The sequence below is a fragment of the Tachypleus tridentatus genome, chromosome 11 (genome assembly GCF_004210375.1).
Source record: "Tachypleus tridentatus isolate NWPU-2018 chromosome 11, ASM421037v1, whole genome shotgun sequence".
Classification (NCBI taxonomy): Eukaryota; Metazoa; Arthropoda; class Merostomata; order Xiphosura; family Limulidae; genus Tachypleus; species Tachypleus tridentatus.
In genome coordinates this window covers 62,772,744-62,796,505 of record NC_134835.1, presented here as the reverse complement: position 1 = coordinate 62,796,505, position 23,762 = coordinate 62,772,744, and the positions used below count along the sequence as shown (strand labels likewise).

The 23,762-nt window shown below is 32.1% G+C and overlaps 2 protein-coding genes across 2 annotated transcripts in view; one reads left to right on the top strand and one right to left on the bottom strand.

The window, feature by feature from the left end:
- Positions 1–2,801: 2,801 nt before the first annotated feature.
- Positions 2,802–23,350, top strand: LOC143232296 (FUN14 domain-containing protein 1-like). The gene is made up of 6 exons (XM_076467526.1): positions 2,802–2,943; positions 9,728–9,763; positions 10,960–11,107; positions 18,874–18,949; positions 19,901–20,020; positions 22,011–23,350. The coding sequence occupies exons 2-6, from the start codon at positions 9,754–9,756 to the stop codon at positions 22,089–22,091; spliced, it is 435 nt and encodes a 144-aa protein (XP_076323641.1). The 5' UTR covers positions 2,802–2,943; positions 9,728–9,753; the 3' UTR covers positions 22,092–23,350.
- LOC143231366 (neprilysin-1-like) overlaps positions 23,069–23,762 on the bottom strand; it is a 67,887-nt gene continuing 67,193 nt past the window's right edge. Inside the window, exon 22 of the mRNA XM_076465910.1 lies at positions 23,069–23,706. Coding sequence (XP_076322025.1) covers positions 23,604–23,706 — 103 coding nt within the window. The 3' untranslated portion in view covers positions 23,069–23,603. The remainder of the gene's footprint in view (positions 23,707–23,762) is intronic.

Sequence of the window (23,762 nt, the reverse complement as noted above, 5' to 3'; positions counted from 1 at the left end):
TACAGATGAAGTAATATGCAAAGCTCAATCCGAAGTTTTGCTTTCCGTAGCATGTCCGGTCAAGGAACTTATCTACTGTTTCATGAGATATTTGCACTATGTCCTACTTTACGTTGTTTATAGAAGACAGTCCTGCAACTGTCAAACATAACGTACAATTTAGCATCCTGTTACTTTTTCATAATTATAATCAGTCAACTAAAGAGAGAATGTGCTTTGTGAATGTACTTTTGGCACTTTCAAGAGAGTTTGGTTTTAATATCTGAGGATAACCATTGATTTTTTTATTTTGAAAGTGCCAAGAATCACTATTTTTTTGCGTATAAAATTTTCTATCTGTTAGTTGTGTGTGATTTATTTTATTTCAATTTGTCTATTTAGTTAAATGAAATTTATTTTACTTCACTTTCTTCACGCTGTTGTTGTACCAATTCTCTTCGATCAGCCGTTTCCTTCTTTCTTTAACATTCCATAAATAGTGATTTATTTTACGCAGACTTCAACGCCATCTCCTATCTCTTTCAGTCTACATGTGCGCTTATCTTTACACACACACCCACCAAATCCCCAGACCTCTGCTTTTTATGGATATCAGGTAACTACGAGCTTGTTTAATCATTTAATTATAAAAGTTTGATAAATATTATAACTGCAAGCAGTTCCTCCATTTTTGTAGAATATCAGTGTTAGAAAGAAATTAAAATATCACTCATGTACATGATTATATACTCCGTACCTTTCTGGTATTACTATTCAGAATCAATGGAGAACCCTGACGAAAATAAGCCGGTATCAGTGCTTCAACCAAAACGCACTTAAATGAATGCAATGCATGTTCATATTCCAAGATCTACAAAAAACAGCATTTATTAACCTCATTCAATGCAAATAGTTGTGTGAAGGAACTGGATAAAATCAACATGAAACATGGAAAGTTTCTGGAACACTTTTTTATTTGGTCTTGGGCTGTGGACATTCCTTGGTCTCTGTGATATTCACACAATAAGTTGATACTCTATCCCTATATGCTATCCTCCAACGAAGCTCCACTTCCCTCTGCATTAAATCAAATTATCTTCGTTTCTGTTTCAGGCCTATATACCTAACTGCTAACGTATCATTTCTATGTCTTCGACTGTGATATGAATTGTGTAACCAAAGAACTATTTGTCAGCCACATAGACAAGACGGCTCTCCCATTGCAGTCTTATTAACAGGGTAAGTACATTACACAAATCAAATGGCATGATGGTGAATTCATATGGTAATTCCCGTGTACTAAAGCAATCTTTGGTATACTTTCATTGTTTAGCTTGAATTTGTAGCAGTCAAAAGCCAAATCTAGTTTGTAGAAACGACACCTACTCTCTTATGTACCAAGACATTCATCTGTTTGTATTATGGAAAGATATCATTCAGCGTTACTTCATTAGCTATCCCAGAATTAGTTCACCCATAATTTTGCTATTTCTGCTTCATCTTGATAATTACCACTAAAGATGACCAAGAATTCTGTGAAGGATGTATTGTCCCCTCTTTAAATATCTGTGTTATGAGACATGATTGTTTTCCAGACAAATCATTCATCTGGTTCCACAAGGAGAATAGGAAACTTCTTGAAATTGTGTATGTCTTGTCTTTAATTTGTTAGTACACTCATCATTTAGAGACTTCATGCAATCAAGAAGCAACTTGTTCATACTGATATTCACTACACTGACTGCAATATGCACTGGTTTCATCTCTACGTTTGCAATCATGCCAACAATCATTTCATATAGGAGCTAAATTGTCAAATTCCCGAAATTACAGACTATCACTAGTACGATACTAGACATTAGACAGATAACTGTTTGAGCACATTTACTTTACTTTTCAAACAGAATATAGTCTTTCATGCATCAATTCTATCATTACAGAAGAAATGACAACATTCTAAACTGTGTCCATCATACACCATGAACAATCACTTTATGGTTACATATACATAAACATTTAATGTATCTAATCTGGTGAACAAAGAATGGTTTTTCTACATAGTTACATTTGACCTGTTGCATATGCAAAACTAAGTGACAAATTCTTCAGTAGGTCCATTCCTAAGATAATAGTGTGTAATCTAAATTTTCACATAACCACTTTCATTTTTTTTTTGGTTGGAGACATTGTTAACATGATACCAGAGACATCCATCTCCTCTCACATGTAGCGAGCATATTTGGTGTACGGGGATTCAACCCGCGACCCTCAAATTACGAGTCGGACGCCTTAATTCATCTGGCCATGCCGGGCCAAAATCTGAAAAACCTATTTCTATCAATGGAAACAAAGCAAACCTGACAAAGAACTAGCTTTGCATAGAGATATATGCTTACGATTAAGCTCTAATGGGGCTTACCAGAATATTTCACCGATTTAATTAGGAAAGTCCCAATGACAAAAAATAAAACTAGAATTTCCGAATTTTGTATTTTCGTATACAATCAGCAAGCCAACAAACGCATTAAAACCAATACAATGACACAATTATTCACAAAGTTGATCAGGTGTGAAAACTGGATAAGTGTTTTTCTTCAAGGGTAACACGCCCTTTACGCACGTACATAGGGTTTTTTCCTTGGGAAAACAATTACAAATCAAAATTAAATCTACAACAAAAAAGAAAAACACAAGATAAAGCTTTGAAGCTAGATATCTAATTATTTTGAATTTCTCTTGTAAATGGAACAGTATGGACTTAATACTAAGTTATTCCACATGAATTAAAATGTATAACACATTTATTTATCTCTTATAATAGAGGGCAGCAGCGATATTAGAAACGAAAACGGGAATAGGTGTGAAGTATGGTGTCGTGGTTTATTTTGTGAATAAGAAAAGTCTTCTATCTGTAATTAAATCAGCCAGTTACACTTTCATCAAAAACAAAATTTAGCTGAACAGGTAATGTTTAATTCTGTTGACTGGCCTTAACATAGCACTAATTAACGTAACATAATGTTTAGGGTCAACAACAGGACAAGTTCAAGTTGAACAAGCTGTTGTAGACAGTATTGGACTGTCTATGACCTCGGCTGTCCTATCTTTAAAGCTCTAAACTAAAACTTTTCTAGTAGCCTTCTCGTCCCCTGAACCCTATCCATCAATTAACCTTCAAACGGTGGTCATTATTAATTGGTGCTGCTACCTGAAACATTCCAGCTGTTTAAGGGTTTAATTAATGTCTTTCCTAAAGTTAAGAAGCTCAAGACTGGACACAGTATTCCAAATATGGCTTAACCAGTGATCTTTAAAATGAATATATAACCTCTTTAGATTTGTATTTAATGCTTCTGAAGAAACAACCTAAAATCCTATTGGACCTACTATAATTAACAGCACATTGCTTGAACGGCTTAAAAAACTGATCAACCACTACACCGAGATTCCTTTCTTTCATAAGGTTATTCCCATCCAGATATAAGCTTACAATTCATATTATAATAATCCATGTGAATTATTTTGTATATATTATATTTAAAACCGTTCTTCCATTTTTCTTCCCAACTTGCTAGATGACCTAAGTCCTTTTATAAAGCAGCAGAATCCTGACAGCCAGCAACACCAAAGATCATAATTTTATAAGCAAACTTAAATAATTTATTGACTATTCCTTTATCTGTGTCATTGATGTAAATAAAAATGAATGAAGGTCCTGAAACTTAGCTCTGAGCTACTCCACTTCTGACATTAATCCAGTTTGACTGGGCTGGATATTTAACATCCATTCTTCTATCCAACTTCAAGGGTCATGGGTTCAAATCCCTGTCACACCAAACATGCTCGCCCTTTCAGCCTTGGAGCATTATAATGTGACAATCAATCCCATTATTCATTGGTAAAAAAATAGCCCAAGAGTTGGTGGTGGGTGGTGATGACTAGCTGCCTTACCTCTAGTCTTACGCTGCTAAATTAGGGAAGGTTAGCTCTCATGTTGCTTTGCATGAAATTTAAGACAAAATCTAACCAATTTTCTAGCTTGTTCTCTACACCTATAGAGATAATTTATTTACAAGCCTTCTGTGTGGCACCTTGTCAAATGCTTTTTAAAAATCCAGATCTGCACATTTACCCTCACCTACATAAGCAGACATTCTTTTTTAAAGAATGTCTAAAGGTTTTTAAGGTAGTATTTTCCCTCAGTGAAACCATGTTGACTATCCAAAAATAAATTAAAGTTAAATTTTATTATGTTGTCATTGTACTAATAAGTTGCAAGTTCTGTAAAATTTAAGAGTAAGAATTCGCTGACAATTTTGCAAGATTAAAATTTATAGTGTAAACTGGAGAGGTCTAATTGTTAAAAAGAGAAATAAAACATGACTTGTTACTACAGAAAACATGATTGGTTTTATTTAAGCTCCTTTGTATAAACTTAAATAACTGGTTAGCAAGTGTATTGGTTGCTCTAATAAACAAGTGATGGCAAAATATTGGCTTAAATCTAATCATTGTGTTTTAGGTAGTAGTAAGTTTTATTTCCTTCCCTTTTAGTTTGGTTGGTAGTTTTTTTTGCCAATTTTGCTGACCTTATGTGTGACTGAGACTGTGTGGTAGTGTTAACACCACTTGCAGTTGCATAAGATTATTTGTAATGAAATTGAGTCTTTTGCACAAAAGGTTTAAAAATAAATATGATATGAAACAATTTTATAAGTCCAAATATTCTAGTGTTAAAAAGATTTTAATGCTGCAGAGTGTTTTTTTCAATTAATGCATCATTTCAACCTAACAAAGGATGGTGACAGTTATTTCACAATGAATTTTTTAAGCTTAAACTGTTAAAAGGATGTTATAAATGATAAAATATAAAATGTTACTATTAATTATGCACACAATTTGTTGACATTGTTTAGGAATGACCATACATGCTTATACAGCTTTACACAGAGATACTAATTTGTTAGTTTTAACCCTACATGTGTAATTACTAATGATAGATATCATCGATTTTTGAACACATTTTTATTGGTTGTTTATTCACTGAATTTCTCATGGATCCATACTTTTTTGGGTACAGAGCCCCTCATAATATGTGCCTCAAAAATATAAATAATAGTATCTATATTGTAGTTAATCCACATTACTTCTGCCCCCTTCTACCTCCCATGTATTTTACATAATAAATGCATGTATTTTTTTGGCAAGTTCTTTTCACCAAGTATTGTAACAAATATAAAAATTAATGGAATATTTTGGCTTCACTGGTGGTAATATGGATTACTAAAAACCAAGTCACTCATTTTTGGGGTAATTCTTCTAAATATGGTTTTAACCTGTTTTTTTTTTATTTTATCAAAAATACTTACTTTTCACAAATAATAATTTGTTATTCAATTAGTAATAAATGTTTCCTTTTATAACAGACTACTTTGTCCTACCTTTTAACGTATATATTAATGAAATTTGCTATTCGTTAATCTCACTGATTGTTTGAGACACTGGGAGAATGTATGGTTAACCCTCTCTTCTGTGTCAATAAATGATGTGTACAGTAATAATAACAATATGGAGAGAGAGATCTGAATACATCTTAAAGATATCTAAAACTAAACACAACTCTAATTAAGGCAGTTTTACTTTTCTAACAGAGTAGTCAGCCTATGAAATACTTCTTGCAGATGTGGTAGACATTGCAACATTGAAGGAGATTTAATGAGCATTTTAGAGATCAGGACTGTCTGTAAAATAAATTATTTCTGTATTTCTTTGAAGGTCATGGCCAACCTGATGGAAGATTTCTTTGTTGGACACAAAGTTTTAATACATGATTAAAATGTTATATCCAACAAAGAGTATCCATATGTAGCATAGGGTAGAAAGTAGGATAGATTACAATAGATAAGCCAAATAGCCTTTTATTGTCACTTGGAAAGTAAAGAACCATGGCATAAAAAAAATTACAACTCAGTATGTCTCATCTTAGTAAGGAATACTGGTGAAAAATCATTTATTTAAGGATGCAATACATATCAAAATTGTATAACAAGTAATCTGTTGGGACAATAAGAGGCTGTACTGTACATTTTCTCAGTTGTAAGTGTAATTGAAGTAATTTGGTTGGTTGTGAATCATAGATACATATCTAAATGTTAAAACTAAATTATCATGCTCTAAATGTTAAACTCTTTACTTGTAGTCATTGGAGTAAGTAAAACCTTGCTGTTGTATGTAATATTAACTTGTAGCTTCTAAACTACTCAACAAACAAGCTGTTTTAAGTTAATGCCATTACTTCATTTATCACCCAAAGTTATAAATTTCAAATATTTTTATAAATATAGGTTTATTGTGGTGAATAAAATACAACCCAAGCACCACAGACATACCACAACTACAAGAGGCCTAATCTTGTTTTCTTGAGTTTTCTATAACTGGTTACTGATGAGTGAAATTCCCAGAAACTAGTCAAAGCAATGATTGGTAGAATTATAATTTTGAGGATGAGAGAACATATCTTTTATATATTAATTTTGTTCACAGAAGTATTTTGATTCTGGATATTATACTTTGACTTTATTCAACCAATGGTAACATCACAATTAGTTGTAAACCAATTATAGCATAGATGTATAAATAATTTGGAGGAAAATAAATGCTGCAGAAAAAAAATTGACTAAAAATAATTGATTTGTTTTAACCATACCTTAAAATGTATTTTGAAAAGCTAACATGCTTTTCATTTTGTTTTACAGAATTCTCAGTTGAATGCAAGTATATTACCAAGTAAAAAATTGTTTAGGACATAAATAGTATCGTGTTTAATGGTTTGTGTGTTAATGTTTATAACAACTAATTGTATTAAACTTCTATTGATTTTGCTAAATAATTATTTTGACAATGCCCTTGGATATTTTATAAGTTTTCAACTAGATAATTGTTATAATTTGATGTAAAATTTAACTCTTGAGAATGAAAAAAACAGTGTTGTATTGTTATAGTTTTACCATACTTATGTTTTCTAATATTCCATGAAATATTCTTTTAAATTTGAAATTTCTGTGTACATAAATTTAAAAAGTAAGTGAAATATTTTACATTAGATTTTAATCTCCAAAATGTTTAATGTTGAGTAGTAATTAGAGTCTTATTGTAATATTTTGTTATAACATTGTTCTTTCATTGGCTGGTTCTCTTGTATTATCTGATGAAAATAATTTACATTTTAATTCATATCAATAATAGTGTATTAGTTTTTCTGAAACAACATTACCTCCACTCACCCAAAGCTATCTTGGCTTTGATTTGTCCTCAGCAGTGCTAAGGTTTTTAACAGTGCACCACTCTTTATCATACCTTTTCATTTTAGTGTCATTACAGGAACATGTGTTGATCATGTGACTACCCTCCAATGATTATATTGCATCATCTATACTAGGGTAGATATCTTCCTCTATCATTGCAGCACAATTTGACAATCACAAACAGATGTTTTTCATTTCAACATCATCACACTCCAGCTTCATTCCTGACTTTTGTCCAATCTGATGCCTCAGCTCTGGAATTTGCCCCTCATGCAAAATCATTCTTTGTCTATACCATTTACTTTCTTCTTGTCCATGTAACAGAGGCATTGGTCTTCAGATTTTGGTCTGTTGGCCATGGCTCATGACCATCCTGTCCATCTGTTTTTACCTGTCCTGGTTTTTCAACTGATTGTTTGTTCAGGGTTTGTCTGCTTTAACTGTTGCTCTTTATAAAACTATCCTGTTGAATGCCTTACTTTATCCCACTTCTGGAATGTTTACTCTTCTCCAGTTATTTCTTTCCTTTTTTGTTCTTTTTGTCTGGCCCATCCTCCACATTATTATATTTTTCTGGATTAGGATCCCATTGTTACCCTTGATGCCATATCCAGTCCTCCCTTTGAATCTGTTGTAATGTGTTCCTTGTACTTTTTTCCATTAAGGCTTATTTATTTAAAACAATGAATCATGGATGTCCATTGCACTGTCTCCAGTTTGTTGTTTCTCCAGACTCCCAAGTGTGTAAATCCCCCTTTTCTTCTGGTGGTTTGTGGGAGTCCTTGCTATTTACAGTTCCCAGTTGCTAGTGTAATGGACTTTGGAGGTTTCCTCTGGAGTGGGAGTTGTACAATAAGACAAACTTTATAAATGTATGTACCCACTTTATAAGATGTGAGCTATCATCTTGTATGTGCCTCGGCTGACCACGCTTTTTTTTTTTTAATGCAAGCTGCTTTCATTGGATGTTTCCTACCCTAATGGACTGCACTTGATATACTCCATAATATCACAAGGTGCTTCCCCTGGATGTTTCTTTCCTGTGCAGACCACACTTGTTGATCTTTAAATAAATTACTTACAAAATATGAAATTAAAAATACTATGCAAGGTGCTTCAACCAGATGTTTTCTGCCCAGGTGGAACACACTTTATACAATCTAAGGTATACCTAGATGCTTTCCCAGAATGTTTTGCCAGAGCTGATCACACTTGTCTATCTTAATATAAATTCAAGGTATTTTAAATGAATGTTTTTGCCAAGCAGACCGCATTAGTTGATCTTAAAGTCTTATGCAAGGTGCTTCCTTTGGATTTTCATTGCCTGAGTAGACAGCATTTGGCCTATTCATATTCATTTATGGTCCTTCAATCTTAGCCACATATTGTTATGTCTGATAAGAAGCACCTTCAGTTGTCACTGTGATTGTGTCACGTGCTCGTGCATGTTATATATATGGTCATACTATTAGTTGTTTATAGGTAGAATCGGTCTCAAATAACATGGTGTACTGTCTATTAACTTCTGCTCTTTGTATCGTAATTTGTTCATTACTGGGCAAAGCACATACCTCTTCCAGAAGTAATACTGTACTCCATAAGTGTACCTCCTTTTATAATTATGGAGTATTTGTTCTTTCATGACAGTTGCTTTTTACTTACTTGATTAGTTTTGCCCCTTTAGTGGCTCCTATGCAGTGTAGGATTTTAGCTTTTGGTGAGTGGAAGTAGTACTTTTGTAAGTTAACATTTTCTAACACTTAAAAAATATTTCTGACAGGTGCTTACCTCTTCTCATATACTTCCTCCCCACTAATTTGCTGGTGTTTGTATCTGTCAATTCTTGAAAGTGAGGATTGTGCTGTAGTCTGTGCTGGTATGGGTGGCACAGTATAATTGGTGGAATGTTGTCACATGATTAACACATGTTGTTACAATAGGACAAAAATGATGTATAAAAGACTGGTGTGCTATTGAAAATTTTATCAATGCTCATAGTGAATGGAGGTTAACCCCTTCCATGTTTCAGAAATACTTGCTATTCTATAATTTAGTTTACTTAAAATAATATATCACATACAACCGTAGAAGTGCCATTTATTTATCAAACATGTTGTGCAGAATTATAATAACATCATAAAAATTTTGTTTCATTAATATACAAGTTAAGCTATCAAAAAAAAAACTGATTTTTCTTTATGAGCTTAATTCCAAAAATTGTGAAACATGGAAGGGGTTAAACTTTCTTTAGTTACTGATATAAACTTTAAATTATTTCATAGAAAGTAACTTACTCTCCTTTGTAGAGGTTTTATATTTGAAAAATGTAAGATCAATTTATGTTTTACTGAAATATAGCAGTATTAGAGTGTATATAACTTATTAAAAGCAGTTCTATTTCTTTGTGAATGTTTCTGATAAATATATTTTGATTGCACTTTCAGTATTGACTGTAAAAGTTTAAAGGACGATGAAGCGTGGTAAGTTCTCTTTCATCAGCTTTTGTTTAGTTTCTTTTATCAAAAGAATGTTAGTGTCTGAAAACAAATAGCATAGTAAGTTAATGAATTGTTCATGGTAATTGCCATGCGTTTCTAGATTTCAACATGTTATTTTCTGTAACATTTAAGAAACACTACTTCTTAGGATTTATTATGAAAACAGTAGTTTTAGTTCAGTAAATGGAGCTATTTAATGTTCTCTCCAACTGTTGCTTTTATAGAAGAACAATCATGAAAAGTTAATCAAAAATTTAAGATATTACTAGATACTGTATCTAGTTTACATATAGTATATTTCAGTATGAAATGAACATAAAATAAATTTTTACTTGTTTCATCATGAATTGTTCCATAATGACAAATTAATTGTGTACAAGTTGTCATGTGCATTTTGTATATAAACATTGTCTGATTGTATTCCCTAGAATTCTTTTAGCAGTATGTTTGAATTGGCAGTTTTAAAGGTATCTAGTATTTTCAAACTCCCTAAATAAATCTTTGGTAGGGATTGCTATTATGGGTATTGAAAATGTTTATTTAAAAACACATTACAGTAACAATGTTTGGGCCTGCTTAGGTTAAGAATCACCTTGAAAAGCAGTCATCTTAACCTGATGATGGCCTAACTAGATAGAAACGTTGTATTTTTAAGTAGATGTTTTTAATACATTTATCAACTATACCTGCTGTAGACTACACCTCTGTAGAAGTGTTAATGTAAATATTTTATTGATATCTTTATTACTTTTTAATATGAAAATTATTTTAATTTTAAGAGTTTTAATATTTTGTGCATATTTTGCTGTAACTTCCTGTTGGAGGTAGTTAATTTTGAAAATAAGGTCACAGTTTAAAATAAACTGTTTTGAAAAGTTCTTTTTCATAACAGTTTACCACAGTATCAAGAAATTACTTGAAGACCTGACGTTCATTTTACTTCACATAACTTTATAATATTAGGATATGTTTGTAATTCATTTTATTGAGTACTTCTACATCAAAGTAAAGTAATTTTCAATGAGATTAATTACAAGAGTTTACCATTGCAAGCAAAAAGTTCATGTAAGCCTAACAAATTTCAAGACTACATGACCATTGTCAACATATCAGAATTTTAGTAACTTACCTCCAGGCACGTGTTTCCTATTATATTTACATTCATGATCATCTTTAAGGTAAAGATCAAGATTCTGATGACGTCTTTGAAATACTGGATATTCGAGGAAGTGCAAAAGATGGAAAAAATTGGCTTCATCAGTTTCTGGGTGATATTACTAAGGCTTCTGCTGCTAAACAGATAACAGTTGGAGGGATTACTGGATGGTAAAGTTGTCTTTTCATTTATTGTTATTAGACCTAACACTTACTAACCATAACTTGTGCAAGATATAGCTAATTATTTTTTTTAGGCAGTTGATAAGTCCATGTAAAAATGAAAGCATAACTAAAAATCAGTGATGTCGAGAAACCCACTTGTTGAGAAAAACAAAAACTCAACATACTAAGAAACCAAATAAACACAGCCATAAAACTATGCTCACCAGATAAAATTAACGATGAATTAGACAAAATAAAACATTACTTCATCAACATCAATAAGTTTCCTCCACAAACCGTAGAAAACATTATAGGCACACACCCAGACAGAAAGCAAAATCAACCAACTAAAGTAAATACAGCTCACGAATCAAAAAACCACGAAACTATATACTGCTGTATACCATATATTCCTGACATCAGCAAACAAATAACCAACATTTGGCAAAATTAGTAACAAATATGACATTCCAGTTAATACCAAATTTATTCAAAACCCGCACAAAACTAAGGTCTATACTATGTAAAACTACACTGACAAACACCACACCAACATTATTTATAAAATACAATGTGATAACTGCAACGACTTCTATATTGAGAAACAAGTAGAAAAATGGAAACCAGATTCAAAGAACATAAAAAGTCACCTTCACATGTTTTCGAACACTGCAAGTCAAATAAACACAACATAACCATAGAAAACACTCAAATACTAAATAAAGAAACAAACATAAACAAGCATAAAATTAAAGAAGCCTTACTTATACAACAACTTAAACCCAAAATAAACCAATATAAAGGCATGCTTTATACCTATATTAATATAAATAAAATTATATATTCAAACATCTAATACCGCCCTCTACATTTTAGACACACAGTTACACAACCCCTTTCAAACATGTGGTCATCTTCGGTCAGTTACCTCTTTCTTTGTGAACCTGGCGATGACCGAAGACGGTCAACGTTGTTCGCTCTTCTATGTAAAATATTTTCTCAACCCAAACGAGCCGGTTTTGCATATAAATAACTAAAAATATTAACTAATTATATCTCAGTAATTTGTTCACTTATGGGACTATTGGCCTTGATGTCCTTGAGTTCAACATATCCTTCAGCTCATTGCCTACTTTCACATTAGATGTTCTCTTTCTATGTCATTGCAACAGTTTTTTTTTTTTTTTATCCTTTCAACTGTATTTGTGTGCAACTTCTGGATCAGGAAGTCTCAGATGTTTAGAAAGATGTAGACATCATGTATTATGCTTCTCCAGATTTGTAGATCAGTCACTGATTTGTCTCAACTCTGTATACACTCCATTTCAAAGTAGAAAATATGAGAATGTTGCATAAATTTTTAAGTCAAAGCCATTTTGGATGCTAAAAGCAAATACACATAATGCATATCTACATATTTATTTCATCCATCATCCAATTCTTTTCTTTATTTTTGCTATTGGGAATAACTTACCAGTGAATTATCCTTCCCTCTAGCTTGGCTCCTTACTTTTTATATATAGTATTCAAAGCATTTGTTGGTGTTTTCTATTACCTCAACATCAGCTTTCACCTTTACATTAACAATTGGTTAACTTACTCTCATAACTATTCATTTGACCACAAAACTAGTTACTTTTCTTACATGGATAATCCAGAATGTCAAATCTCTTTTAATACCAACATGGTTTTTGGTACATCTTCTGCCAGAAATGTCCTTTCTCCTTTGGGATTTATAGCTTCACTTTATGAACTACTCCCATGACACTGGGCTTTATTCTTCCTTTTTCTAAGCCTGAGAGGATACCAAGATTACTTCAAACCACCATCCAATTGCTTTATGAGTTGTCTCTGTAAGATAATTCTTGTCTTGTTAAGTTCCTCAAATCAAACAGCCTTCTCTCACCTGCTCAGTGTGGGTTTTGACAACAGTGCTTCACTGTGGACCACCTGATTCAACTTGAAACATCAATCAAGGAAGCCTTTCTCAAGCAACAACGTCTTCTGTTAGTACTTTTTGACCTTGAGAAAGCTTATAATACTACATGGAGGTATGGTATTTTGCAAGACCTCCACTCATATGGGATGTGTGACCATTTGCCTATTTTAATCAAAATTCTTTTAATGGACCGAATGATTCCATGTTCATGTGGGTTCAACACTTTTCTATTCTTTCCCACAGGAACATCGAGTCCCTCAGGGCTGTATCTTGAGTGTCACACTTTTCAGTATAAAGATTGATGCCATTATTGAACAACTCCCTCCTATAGTTGGAAACAGACTCTATGTCCATGACTTCCACATCTTGTGTCAGCTATTGAGCATAAGGGTTATTGAGTGGCAGCTACAGACTGTCCTCAGTTGTTTACTCAAGTGGACTACAGCAAACAGTTTTGCCTTTTCTCTCTCTTTAAAACTGGTTGCTTGCACTTTTGTCACCAAAGGGGTGTTCACCCCACTTCCAAGCTCCATCTCAGTGAAGTTGCACTTTCTGTGCTCCCCGAGGCAAAGTTCCTGAAGCTTACATTTGTCTGAAAGCTGACTTTCATTCCATGCATCAAGCAGCTACACGTCAAGGGTACAAGAGCACTGAATATCCTCCACATCATCTCTTCCACCTCTAGTGGAGCAGATCGATGTTCTGTGCTAAAGATCTATCATGTCCTTATTTGATTGAAACTGGCCTCTGGTCTATGGCTTTGTTAGGACCTCGGCCTTGAAGATGTTGAACCCTACTCACTATCTGTGCACGGGGGCTTTCTGCACTTTCTCAGTCTAGAGTTTGTACACTGAGTCTCATGAACCTTCTGTTCACCTCTGTTATTTGCAGCTGTTTTTATTTTATACTTCCAAACTTTGATCCTCACCACAACTTTCTGCCTGGACTTGTGTTTTTCTTCTTCAGTGGGCCATGCTTTTTCAGAATAAGCAGTTTGCCATTGCTCCTTTTGGCTTTTCTGGCTGAATTAGGTTTGACCTTAGATGACATTGCTGCCTCCACTGGTCAGCTCATCCAATTATGGCTTATTATCATCCCCAAATTTGACCTTTCTTTGAGTCACCTGAGGAAGGTGGGTACTCCAGATTGTAAGTACCTTATTCTATTTGCCGAACATCTTTTGAACCATTCATATAAATGGGAATAGAAATCAGATTACTCTGTAGACTCTGCCATATTTTGTTCTGGTTTGGTAGTTGTACACAGGATCCCCTCTGTAGTTTCTGTGTTCACTGCCTGGGATCGTGTAGAAGCTATGTAGTACACAAATTGTACTATTTACACTGATTCACTTAGCTATCTACTGTCCATGGAATATTTTCATGTTAGTTCTCACCCTGTTCTCATCAATATTCAAAACCATCTGGCCCATTTCTTATTAACATCCACTTCTATTCAGCTCTTCTGGATACCAGATCATGTCAGTATTCATGGGAATGAGCTCGCTGACATTGCAGCTACATTCATCTTCTCTAGTGCTATTATGGCCATGCCTATCCCATATATGGACTACAGTCCTGTATTTAAGGATCATCTCCATGCCAATTGGCTGTTGACTTGCAGTAGCAATGTGATAATAAGCTTTTACAGATTAAACCTTCTTTTGCTCTGTGGCCATCTTGTTTCCATACAGATCAGAAGGTAGAAGTCATTCTGGCTAGGCTACACATTTGTCACAGTTTTTAACTCATTGTTTTCTTCTATTTGGCTCTAATGCACAAATGTGTGGCTTTTTTGACACTTAAGTCACAATAGACCATGTTTTACTATCATACCATTATTATGACTGTGAGCAACTACATCATTTTAGACATTTTTACCACGTGTTCACCTCTGATGCTAGAAAATGTCATTGGTAATGGTGATACTGTCTATCTTACTAATGTTTTTAAGTTTTTATGGTCTATTGACCTTTTCAACTCTAATTTATTGCCAGCTGTTTGAAGTTTGCTTAGTTTACTTTGATTATTTTTACATTTTTATAACAATTTTGCTTTTTTTTTCCACTGGATGTTTGCACAGATAGTTTAGTTGCTTTGCACCAGTTAATTCTAAACAACCAACTTGTTATTATGCATCATCACTTTTTTCTGTCAACAGCATGAACTTCATTTCTTCCTTATACTTTCAACCTTCATCTTTTCACAAATGTTTCTCTCAAAAGTTGGAGCATTATGTCAGGTGGTTGTTGTTCTGGTTTTTGGACTCATGGTGAAAGTTTCAGAACTTTGTTTCTGTCTCTTCACCACTACCATACTGTGTTAGTTCACACAAATAAATTTGTTGTGGTAGCTTCTATCACAGCTTTTGTGTCATTGCAGTCTCCCTCCAATTTGTTGGCTTCATTCTCAACATGTTCATCTTCAAGCCTATCACATTCCTGAAAGAAACATTCTAGATGATGTTTTCTCAAGATCATCACTTTTTTCTCATATAGTGGACTTGTTTATGTCTGGGTTGTCTCATGATTAATGCCTTCACCACTTCAACCAACCATTTTCTTTCACTATAATAGTCTCCCGTTACAGATCCAAATTCTATAGCAGTGGATACACTGAGTACATCTTGAGAGAAACTCTTTCTTTATGCTTACCATCTTCACCAAGATGTGGTTCAAGATCTACTACTCAAAGTACCAGGTTCTCTTTCTGTTCTGCTTTGGACTGCTCAGCGTTAATTTCTTCTGTTTCATCAACTTTATCACAGGCAACTAGTCTCATTACTACTGTGGAATTATCATCTGCAACAGGGATGTTCAATGTCTAAATGTCTACAACTTTACATCTGGCTATTATTATATTGATTCTGTGAGAAGTCAGATTCTTTTTACAGGTGGCTCAAATGTTAATCCATTCTTGCATATGCTTTTCTTTGGCTATTTATCAGTCTCATAGGAATATCTTTTGGAGTTGGTGCATTAGACATAATATATACTTTATCTCTGAGTTCTTAACAGTTACACCTTTCTTTGTATATTTGTTTCATAATTGTGGCTTATCAGCTTTATTTTGCAGCTGGTTATATAGAGCTGCTTTATTCGCCACCTTCAGATACCATACAAGCCATCAATCTTTTTTGTCTCCATTATTTATTGACCCCATAGCTCTAGGCATTGTCATAAACAGGCCATGTGTTTGATATCAAATTTCTTTGTTTCTCCACTTTCTGATTTCTTAGTAATTGTGTTCACGATGCTTCTCATACATGATGTCTGTTTCCGGTAATACACTGGTCAGGTTTTCTTAATATGGATTGAAAGAGATGACAACCTCTGTTTTTAATCTGTTGCACTACATATTCTGACTGATTTTTATTCTTGATAAAAAAAACACATAAAAAACAGCTTTTTATGTCCTGTCAAGTTTCTCATTGTTATCTTGTTTCTCCTGAATTTTTCAATGAGTGTCTCATAGAGTGAATCATGCTCTTCAGATACTGTTATGACTGCTTTAAAATACTGACTTATGCAGTTTATCTTTGTTGTTTATCAGGATGTTCCCACATGTTTTAAGAATTAATTTTGGGTTAGCTTTTTCCAAATTCAACATTTTATGATGTCATTGACATCAAAGTACTCAAAGGATATTTTTCAAACTATTATGTGGATTAATTCAAATATATTCTTAAACTTGTAATTATATCACATTGCTGTCTCTTCAACTTTAGGATTCAGTTTGCCTCTTGTAATTCCTCATACCAGATGGAATTCCTATTAGGTTATTATTTATCACACAGTCCATACTTGAGTTATCAATCCCAATATACTATCAATAATAAGGATATTTGGAATTGTAGATTGATTTAATAATTTTTTTAGAAAACTATCATTGTAGATGAGACTTCATGTTTGAAGAAGTTTATCCAGTTCAAACTCTCACATATTACACGTATGTCTCTGTTTTTGTCTTGTTCATCTTCTACCTTTTACACTCATGAGGGATGTCATCTGGAAGTGAACAGAGGATGGCATCTAGTGACTGATGATGCCTTGGCAGGTACCTTTTCCAATGAAACATGCATGGCATTAAAGAGACAAATTAGCTTTGTACATATAATATCTAATATCTCCAACTTAGATAGGGAAACACCTTACTGTTTTGTTTTTTAAACCTATTTTATGTTCACATTGCACTGTTCTACAGTTGTGATACTTACTTTTGGTTCTTCTTTGATGCCTACTCACTGAACTAGTTTTTGTGTTAGATATGGATGTAGGAGGCCTGAGTTCTAGGAGTATTTTCATTTATTAACCATTACCACAAGAATTTTATATATATATGTACTGGCCAGTACATTACAAGCTACTCCTTCCTGTCATACCATCACCTGTGACCTTATCTGAATGTTTTTTTTTAATATTATTTAAAGAGTAATGAGGGTGAGGATAAGAATGCATCTTTTGAGTGTTCCTGCTTCCAATTTCTTGTGAGGTTGATCTGTTGTATTCATTTTTCTGTGAGCTCAGTCAGTTCAATCAGCTGTATTTCTGGATTATGTTCAACTCAGCTTGATAACACTTTCAGTCAGTCTAGGTTGTTGCCATTCTGCATAAAAACCACAGTTTTGTGACCCAGAAGCATTTATGTTTTTTGTACTTCAGTAGTAAGTACCTGGTTAAAATTCAGAAAATGTGGTTTTCATAATCCAACCATAAAATATATATTATGACAATAAAAATGAGTTTGCATACATTTCCATGATAAAAGCACAATAAGTTGTGGGAAGCTAGAGAACTATGGGTAAATTTATGCATTTTCTGAATTGTTTCAAGGACATTTGGAATTTTAACCACGTTGACAGCATGTGAGCATCTCAACAAGAAAAGGCTTTTTATATTTAATATGTATGTTTAAGATTAGGTTATTAACATGTAAAACATTAGGCTGAAAGACCTCAGATGTATATTTAGTTCCTTTAAAATAATAGGGTTATTGATGGTGACTAATTATTTAGAGAAAATACTGATTAAAACAAACTTAGTTAGACTGACAAAGATTTAAATTATTCTTTAAAGAAACTGTAATATTCATATACTGTACCAAAACTATTTCAATGCACTAAATTTACATGCTTTTTGAAAATTAACTTGTGCATACAAAATGTCATTGATAACTGAGCTTAAGTTTGTAACTTTTACTGATAAAATCAAACTTATTTGTTAATTGGTCATTTTTTATAACTTATAAATTACAGTAGGTTTCAGGTTATACTTCTTTCATAAACAGTATGAAAACTTAGACTCTACAGCTGTTAATTAGACATAAGTATCCAGAACAATGATCTTTTATGCTAGATACAAAATACTGTGCGAGTATCTTTTATCATCATAATTTTTCTTGAACATTTTGTTTTCTTTTATTTGAGGCATATGGTTTGTCCTACAAAGATTTTTTTGTAGTAATTTTGTATTTTGGAAATCAGAATGTTTAAGAAACAAAATTTATTTATTTTAATTTTGTATAATTGTATAGCAGTTTTGTAGTGTCTTAAGTCATTCTAGTAAATAATATTACATATGTTGGCTTATTCATAAAAGAGCTGTATAAACAGCCAGATTGTCTTAATGACCATTTTTTTGAATACAACTAATTTTTGACTTACAGGTAATTTGACTTAAACACATTTCAAACTTTTAAAATTTTGTTTTGTACTAATTTGCAGTTTTTACAAACTTCTTTTTCTTTGCCTTTCAACCACAATATTTTTTTATTTGAACTTATTATTTCAGTAAGTTTTTTTTAATGTGATTCAGTTTAATTTTACATTTATAAAGGTGCACAGGATTTGTTTTCACCAAAATTGGAAAAGTTGCTGCCACTGCAGTTGGAGGTAGCTTACTACTTTTACAGGTAATGAACCTGAACTGATATTTACATTTGATAATGGAAAGTCAAGTTTTATTTTACAGTTTTTAGCTATGGCATAGTAGCTGATAGAATGACTTTGAGTTTTTCAATTACAAAGATGAACTCATAGTTCTATCATAGTTAGATAGAACTTGTAGATTGTTGTACAATCTATTTGTATAATGATAAGATTGTACTGTGTGAAATTGTACAATCAATTTGTTTGGTTGATTACAAACTATATCAACTCTAGTGATATAGAGTTGATAAGTTTAGAAAAACTTATAAGTTTCCAATAATAATTGGAAATCAAATTAAGAGCTTCAAATCCAATATACTTAGATTTCTTTAACAGTACAAATTGTGTACTGCTGATTTGAACAATCAGCATATTATTGGTCAAATAATATCTTGACCAATTTTGAGATTTAATCACAATTTTGGACTCAGAAGGTCAAACCCTTTCAGTTAAACCACAAGTGATAAATTGTGATTTTATAGAATGCTGCATTAATTGTCATTCTATTTGTATATAACATCTTACGTATATGATTACTATTACATGATAAATATTTCTACAAGTTATACATTAATGTTTGGAAATAAATAAGTGTACTTAATGCTAGTATATATATTTAATCTTTTGTGTGTTTATTGAATAAAACTGTTTCAGTCTTAAATACAACATTATGAATTACTTACAACCTATTTCAGTTGTACTGAATTATGATATAGTAATAGTAATAGTATATGATTACTATTACATGATAAATATTTCTACAAGTTATACATTAATACAACATTATGAATTACTTACAACCTATTTCAGTTGTACTGAATTATGATATAGTAATAGTAATAGTATATGATTACTATTATGGAAATAAATAAGTGTACTTAATGCTAGTATATTTCAGTTGAGACTACAAAACCAATTATTCTGTATTTTTGCAGATAGCTCAACACCAAGGATACATCAAGATTAACTGGAGCCAGTTAAGTAAAGATATGGAGACGGCTTCAAAACATTTAGAAAAACATGCTCAGAAAGGTTTCTCGAGATACCTAGAACAGGTAGTTGAAATAATGATCCTTATCAAATGAATTTTATATTTTCATAATAAACAGTCACTGACTCAGAGGTAGAAAATGTGACTATTTTGTTTGGAAATCTTGAAGCTTAAGAGTGATATACAGGGCATGACCTGGGGATCATTCTGCCTTTATCTTAGGACTTTTTCTTATAATATACTTCCACTTTACTTAGAAAAATCTTGAATCACCAGAATTTGTTTTTGCTTTCTCTTTTTTTTCCATTTGAGGGCAAGCCATTGGATACACCTGTATGCCTAGTGTTCTTTTATGCAGACTTACTTTGGGCACTTAACAGCACCTTTTCTGCCAAAGCTTCTCTGCCTTCTCTTATGGTTTACTTTCTGAAGAGACTGGCATGTCATTCACACCTACTACAGTTATAATACATCACTGCATTACATATGCAGCTTAGCTCTGAATATGACTTTGTTTCCATCTTGACAAAAACAAACACTCGAGGTTTTGGCACGTTTCAGCAGTTCCTCATAGGTTTTAAAAAAAGCTTGAGAGTGGTGAGTGTTACATCAGTAATATACTACAACAATGTCAAAGCCATTATTTGAACTAGAGAAAAAAAAAATTCACCCAACTATACTGACAAAAACAATCATTACTTCTTTGAGTGATATTCAATTGTAGATCACCATACACCTCTAGATTTCTAATGAAATAATAAATTTCCCATTGATTTTCAGAAAAGAAAGATTAGATGCCACATGGGGTCCATTCAAGGTGTCTTACTATTTGTGTTGCTGTTGAGTCAGAAATGGCTTGTTAAATATCTGCATGTTATGATTTTATTTATTGGTTTATAAGTTATGATTTTAATAAGAAAATACAGTAATTTTATAGTTGATGTTCTTTGAGTTGTGTAAATTATTCTAACATTTCAACATTAAAGCACTCAAAAAAGAAATACTTGAATTTTAGTAACACACTTTTTCTTCAAGTAAATGAAAAGTAATAATTCTATGATTCCTCTGTATATTTCTGCAAATTAAATTATATTTAACCCTAAAAACTGGCATCATGCAAAACATTTGTTGTGATCTTTTAAAATTAACAACTCAGTTGTACTTTATCCCTGCTACAGTGGATGTTGCTAGTGTTTATATATATATATTTCCCTTCATTCTTTATTCATTTATTTATTTTTTGGGCCTCCTGCAAATTTTGAGGTTCATAGCACATATTTAATATACATGTGCTTTCATCTGGACTTATTCACTGAAGTTAAGCAAATCATTAAGACATTAAAATTGAAGACCCTGAAATTTTCAGAAATATGCTGAAAATTTTCATTCAACAAATAGGTTAATCATTTTTAAAGGAAGGTAATTAAAATATATGAAATTGAAATTGCTAGATGCAACCTTTTTGGCTCAACATATTAAATGAGATTTTGTGATTTTTCAATCTAGTTTAACTTTTCATATATTTCTTTTTTACTTGCAAGTGTAGTAATGCTTTAGGGTTTGTAAATTGTGTTTTAGTTAACACATTGATTTACTGAAAATAATGTTTCTATACATTTTATGCAGGCAGAATATAGAACATCTCAATAGTCCATTGTGTAGCTTTTTGCTTAACTTACAAATAAATACAAATGAGAAACATCAAATCAGAGTTGAACTTTATGTAGAATATTATGTAATTAGCTTACATAAAATGCAATGTTTAATTACCTAATTTCAAAAAGTAAAACTTAGCCAAGACACATCACAAAGAAATAATTTGATAAAGGGAGAATTACCTGTGTAAGTGTTTAGAAATTTTCTTAAGTGGAGATTTTAGAAAATAATTTACTTAAGTATAAAAACTGACTAAAAGCTCCCAGGAAATTTTGTATTGAGATGTACCTTACTGTATTAACTATAGCTTAGTTATTCCAGAACAAAGTATATATTGTTGTGTTTTTTTCAGAATTGTCATTTACTTCATAATTAATTTATTCTAATTCACATTGTAGGGTCAGAAATTTGTGAAAGAAAATATTGTCTTAGCAACAGGATTTGCTGGAGGGTTTCTAATTGGAATAGCCTCTTCATAGTACAAGCTTGCAAAGAATGAAGGCAATGAGCTGTTGTAGTATGCTGATTGTAGATTATGAACTTGAGCAAACAGACTTTCCTCTACTGTTTTGAATTCAGCATGCGGATCTTACTAAAATACCTAGAGAAAACCTGTGCCAAGCAGTGAAATTATGGAAGAAGAAGTAAACTTCAGTGAACCTCAAAAAAAATAAATAAAAGTATACATTTGGTGGAGTATTAATAAATTACTTCAAACTCACTTAAAAACATCACTAGTAAAAGAAAAACATAAGTTTAGTTAATGGTCTGGTTTTACTATTGAGAAACAAATGCAGCATTTAAGAAACTTGAATTTTTAGGCCTGAAACATTTATTGTAGTGTGAATCCTTTTGTGGACAGCATATATTTTATTCTTATAAAATTAGCAGTTTGATAAAATGTATGATAAATTGAGAATTTTATTAGCTATTTATTATTAGTGTATTTTATCTGCTCTCATAAATATATGTGTCTCATGTCAATTTTTTTTTATGTTACACAAATTACCTCAATTTAACTTAAACAATAAAAAATGGACAGATCTTAGTAAACTGCTTTTCACAACTCTTAGCATCAGTGTTTGTTAAATAAATGCACACAAAGGTGTGTCAAAACTAATGAAATAAATTTTACAGTAGCATCTAATATGTATGTCTTGTATATTATTTTCTGAGGTTACAAAATTAAGACCTTTAAAATGCAGGTCTATATGACTTGTTGTGACTAAAGAATACAGTGATTTTGTTTAATGTATGAAAGCTGTTTTTATACAGGTGACATCCATGTATTATGCAGTAATGAAAATATAACTTACTACATGAAAAAGTTCGGCTACAACAAATTTAAAATTAGCTTTTACGCTCATGTGAGTTTAGTATTTATTATTCATATTATTCAACATATACTTAGTTACTAGTTGCTTAACTTCTAGGAAAGACTTGGCAGAAGCAGGAATGAGGATATTTATCATATTGATTTATTTGGCCATTAAAAGTCTAACCAATAAGGCCTATATGATTTTCATTTCAGTATATCAGAGTTATATAACTTAATTCAAACGGTGGTCTGTATTGAAGAAATTCCTTCTCCAAATAAGTATAAAAATCTTTATTGGTTTAATTTCTCAAAACATGGTACTTGACATAGAAACCAACAGGAGATAACATTTGTATAAGAAGGGTGATGGAAGTACTGTGTTTCTTAATTGTATGGTTTATTAAAAATACTGATGACAACATTGTTAGTTTTTGTACATTTTCCTTCAGTTAGCAGGAACAAAATGTTGAGAAAACTGCAACAGTCCCCAGATAACTAAAATTCATAAAATCATATATACATATATATATGTAGACATAAAAAACAAGAATAGTTGTAATTGAAACTTCTCTGATACTAAAGATTTTATTTTTCATGTTACGTTTATTGCATAATTTTGAAGTTTCATAACATTAGAAATAGATATATGAGCCGGAGTACATTGACAGAATTGTCACCAAAGAACACATCGGTCCCGTGCAGGATTCATTGTTGATTTAGCCTTGCAATTAAATACTTCTGCAAATTCTGCCATGTTTGATAAGGAGCCAATAACTCTGAAGACAAAAACAAATTAGAAAGTATTAGCTTGTTAGTAGGTTTCAATCATATT